The sequence below is a fragment of the Lipotes vexillifer genome, unplaced genomic scaffold, assembly GCF_000442215.2.
Source record: "Lipotes vexillifer unplaced genomic scaffold, Lipotes_vexillifer_v1.1 scaffold1017, whole genome shotgun sequence".
Classification (NCBI taxonomy): Eukaryota; Metazoa; Chordata; class Mammalia; order Artiodactyla; family Lipotidae; genus Lipotes; species Lipotes vexillifer.
This window is the reverse complement of record NW_006772141.1, coordinates 2125795-2130683: the sequence shown is the minus strand read 5'-3', so window position 1 is coordinate 2130683 and position 4889 is coordinate 2125795. Positions and strand designations below refer to the sequence as shown.

At 52.5% G+C, this 4889-nt stretch overlaps 1 protein-coding gene across 1 annotated transcript; it reads left to right on the top strand.

The window, feature by feature from the left end:
* The first annotated feature begins 147 nt into the window (after positions 1-147).
* TCL1A (TCL1 family AKT coactivator A) lies at positions 148-4111 on the top strand. Its single transcript, XM_007447340.1, has 3 exons — positions 148-267; positions 3499-3669; positions 4055-4111. The coding sequence occupies exons 1-3, from the start codon at positions 148-150 to the stop codon at positions 4109-4111; spliced, it is 348 nt and encodes a 115-aa protein (XP_007447402.1).
* Positions 4112-4889: the final 778 nt, after the last annotated feature.

The window sequence follows — 4889 nt, the reverse complement described above, 5'->3', positions numbered from 1 at the left end:
CGCCCTCCTCCCGTCCCCCCCCCCGCCCCGCCGCGTGGGGGCGCCCGCGCACCGTCCCGTTATAAAGCATCGAGGTTCCGCAGCCCGTGGACCAGCGAGAAGCCCGGAGAGGCTCCAATCCTTGCTTCCTAGACCGCTCGCGTCACCATGGGCGAGCTCCCTTTCTTCAGGGCGCACACGGCCTTGCACCCGGACCACCTGTGGATCTGGGAAAAGGCCGTGTATGTGGACGAGAACCAGCGCACCTGGCTGCCCGTAACCATCGAGGTACAGACGGTCTGGGGTCGGGTGCGCGGGGCACCATGGGCGTCCCATCCGTGGCCCGGGCTCTGGAGCCGGGTCGCCCCAGGCCGTGCAGGCCCTGGAGGAGCCCCTCACATGCCGCAGGGAGAGGGCGGTGGGGAGGCTCAGAAGGGCAGGTCCACCCAGGGCGGCCGGGGACTCACAGATGAAACCACTTTGCACTGAGCGCAAGGGTGAGCAGTTCTCCTGGCCAGGAAGGAGGGTGGGAGAAACACAGAGAGAGGCACGTTGGCCAAAGGATGGGGACCCAGTGTGTCTGGAGTGTATGAATATGATCTTGAGTAAAATAGGACTTCTCTGGGCCTCAGGGTTCTAATCCATAAGATGGGAATAATCTCCAAAGTAAGTGATTCACACACATGGCCAATTATCAAAATCTCCATAGATGAGCCCCAGAGATCTGTATTTTGAAAGAACCCTCAACAGGTTATGATCAACCAAGTTTGGGAAGCACTGCTATAGAGTTTGGAATATTTCATACCTCCTCTGTGCTTTGGAAGAAACAAACTTCACAAGGCATATAGTAGTATAAGAGCCAGTATTGAATAGACATTGACTTTGTTTTATGTGTAATGCCTTAAGATGGATCTTTAGTTAATTTTTTTTTCTGTTTTTAAGAAATACAACTCTCTTACAGCACTTTCCATCGGAGCATGGATTTCCTCAAACTTAGGTGAAAAATGTTGAAACTTTCCATATATAAACCAAAGAAAGAACGTATAAAAGAAAAATTTAAATGTCGTATTAGAACATTTATGTAATGTGATAGCAGGACAGCTAAAAGTTACTGAGAGTGACTGTGTTCCCATTTTATAGATGAGGAAACAGAGGCATAAAAATGTAAATCTGTTCAAAGTAGTGCTGCTTGTAGGTAATGGGGTTGGGATTCCAGACTCATAACCACCATCTAAACTTTGCATCTTTATTGGCTTTTAAGATTTTGAAATACATATTTATATACATATATATACTTTTTTTTTTTTTTTTTTTTTGCGGTATGCGGGCCTCTCACCGTTGTGGCCTCTCCCATTGTGGAGCAACAGGCTCCGGACGCGCAGGCTCAGCGGCCATGGCTCACGGGCGCAGCCAGACGCATAGGCTCAGCGGCCATGGCTCACGGGCGCAGCCGCTCTGCGGCATGTGGGATCTTCCCGGACTGGGGCACGAACCTGTGTTCCCTGCATCAGCAGGCGGACTCTCAACCAGTGCGCCACCAGGGAAGCCCCATATATATACTTTTAAAAATCAAGTCAGATATTCACTGTAAGTCAAGTATTTGAGGAAAATTTAAGTGAATATCTTTTTTTAATCTCTGGTTGGGACATATCTTCTTCAACATGATGCTGAAAGTATGAAGCAGAGTTTTTCACCTAATCATTATAAATTCTGGACAAAACATAGCCCTTTAGCAAACCATGGGGCAGGATTTTCCCCACATAACTTAAAGGACCAGTATTCTTAATATGTAAGGATTTACATAAGTCAACAAGAGAGAGATGAATAAACAAACGTAAAATGTATAAAGGATATGGAAGGTTATATACTAACACAGCAAGAATGGTGATTTCCACACTTACACCTTGCAGGATGATCTGAATTATTTTTTAACAGTGAGTTCTAATTTACTTCATAGACAAAAATTTTGAAAAGCTATTTCCACTTTGGAAAAATAATCATTGAACAAAGATAAGAGTCCAATTTTTATGCCAAGCAGGTTTCTAGGCTGTGGGGTTTTGCAGTGAATGTGATTAAATCTCACTGCTTGTGAAGCTGACATTCTGCTGCAGGTGAAGGACAGCAAACTAATTGAGGCCGGTGGTAAGTTCTGTAGGATAACTGCAGTGGGAGGGCAGGCAAGGATGAGTGGGGTGATGTCCTCTCCAGAGTTTTTCTTGTTTGTTTGTTTGCTTTTAATTTATTTATTTTTGACTGTGCTGGGTCTTCGTTGCTGTGCTCAGGCTTTCTGTAGTTGTGGCGAGCGGGAGCTACTCTTCGTTGCAGTGCATGGGCTTCTCATTGTGGGGGCTTCTCTTGTTGCAGAGCATGGGCTCTAGGCTCGTGGGCTTCAGTAGTTGTGGTTCCCAGGCTCTAGAATGCAGGCTCAGTAGTTGTGGTGCACGGGCTTAGTTGCTCCATGGTATGTGGGATCTTCCCAGTCCAGGGCTTAAAACCGTGTCCCCTGCGTTGGCAGGCGGATTCTTAACCACTGCGCCACGAGGGAAGCCCTCCCCTCCAGAGTTTTAATTTGCATCTGCCTGCCATACTTTGCCCATCATTTTCTTTGAAACCTTTCTGGACATCTGTTTGGGGCATGCCTCTTATGTATGTCATAAGAGTTGGATTTTGCTGACATTTGTCTTTATAGACATACATTTGAGCAGAGAGCTGCCTTAAAAAAAGGGTGTGAGCCCTTCATGGATTTAGGGGAGAATGTTCCAGGCAGAGGACAGCAGGTGTGAAAGATTTCTGGGTGTGTGCACATCCCAGACACTGCGAGGAGGCCTGTGTGGCTGGAATGGGTGGAGGGTCCAGGATGGAACAGAAGGAGGTGAGAGAGACAGGGAGCTGCTCTGGGGGCCTTCGGGCCATGGTGAAGATTTCAGTTCATCTGCCTGCGATTGGAAGGTGTCGGAGGGCAGCCAGCAGGGGAGTGACGTGATTTTTAGGTGCACACCTGGCTGCGGTGCTGAGTCTCGGCTGTGAGCCACAGGGCCGAGTAGGCGGCAAGTTGGGCAGTTGTCACAGTAGCCCAGCGAGAGGCGATGAAACAGGAACAGTGGCAGAGATGGTGACAAGTGGGCTGTCACCTGATTCTGGGGTCTGGGGAGATCTTGTTTAAAAGAGGTTGTATGATAAAGAAGAATCCAAGAAAATCCCCCATCAGCTGAAACAGGCACCAGACTCCATAGTTACGGAAGCTCCGGGGCCCCGTGGCATACCTTGGCAACTAGGCATTTGTCACGAAGTGGACCTTTTGTGGCCCTGTCTGGGTATCTAGACCCATTCGAGTGCTGGTCATCTAGGCCCAGCCAGAGTCCCTGAGAGGAGCGTGCCTAGCTTAGGGATTGGAGCTTCTGGGAACAGTGACCACCAGCGTCTTAGATGTGGGCTGGGCTGGGTGGGCGGCAGGATGGACCGTGGGTATGTGTGCCTGCAGGACCGTGAAGGTGCGCCCTGCCCTTCTCTTCTCTTCAGATAGAAAGTAGCCTCCAAGTCCTCATGCGTCAGGAAGATGTCCCCCTGGGGGAGCCTGTGTGCCCCAGCCAGCTGGGCCCGTACCTGCTGCCCGTCATGTGGCAGCTCTACCCCGGAAGAAGGTACCGAGGCTCAGACTCCAGTTTCTGGCGCATAGTGTACCACATCGAGGCAAGTGTGTGCTTCTCCGGGGACGCATCAGGTCATCGTGGGTGGCCCTGCTCCCCTTCCCCCATGTCTGGCTTCTGTGATCTATCTGTTCCCTCCATTTCTGTACCAGAAGCTAAAAAAATGGAGGGACTTTACAAGTGCAGATTTTTAAAGGACCAGATTGGAGAGAAATTAGAAGCAAATGACCAACCACCCTCGGGGGTCTCCAGCGGAAGCCCCTGGGTGGCAGGAGCCTCTGTGGCGGGCAGTCCCAGGGTGAAGGCTGGTGGGAGGAGGGGCCCCTGGGGTCCCCCCCATGCAAGTTCCCGCCTGCCACTCCAAGCCCAGGGGCCGGGAGGGGAAGGAGAATCCCAGACTCTGGCCTCCAGCTCCTTCTCTCTCACAGTTCGGCGACACAGAGGACATGCTCCTGGAGCAGATGCCAGACCCAGAGTATGAGTGACAAGGTGAGCCCCCGGGGCCAGGTCAAGAAGAGGGAACGCCCCTCCTGCCCTCCGTGAAGGCAGAGCTGACCCCCACCCCCCGACTGCGCTGCCCTGCGACGGCCCCCAGGGTTGGGGACCCAGGCTCTCTCCTTTAACACCTCAGGAGCCAATCATGTTTAGGCCCCTTAATATTAGGGGCACACAGCTTCACAGGTGTGGGCACCGTCCCTTGATCATCACATCAACCAAGCTGGGTAGTGTTTCACTTTACAGGTTATAAAAAGGGGTTTTGAGAGGCACAACGACTGGTCCAGATCACGGAGCCAGGTTTCAGGTCTGGGTCTTCCGACACCAAGCCGCTGGCTCGGACGCAAGGCCTCGGCTCTGGAGACCAGCACCGACCACCCAGCTCGCCCATCCAGACTCTTCCCGGCAGCTCCACTCCCACCCACCCCACACCCTGCCCCTTCCTTCCCTTTGCCCTTGACCCTGTCTCCTCTTGTCCCAGGTCCTGCAGCTCCCATCTCCTCCTGCCCCCTGAGCCCCAAGCCTGCCGCGGCGATGTTCGTGCTTGTGTTCACCTTCGTGCATCAGCCCTGTGTGTTCTGCTCCGCCACACCCAGGTCCAGGAGGGGAAGGATGGGCAGAGGATGAGCCCCCCACACCGGACCTGCCTGCCGGAGAGGACGTGTGTGGGTACAGCTTCCTCCGCCTGCCCCGCCGTACCCGTGTCTCCGGCTTTCTCAGCGGCCCGATGGTCTTCAGCCTCTGTCCCCGTTCTGTCCCTCCCAGCAA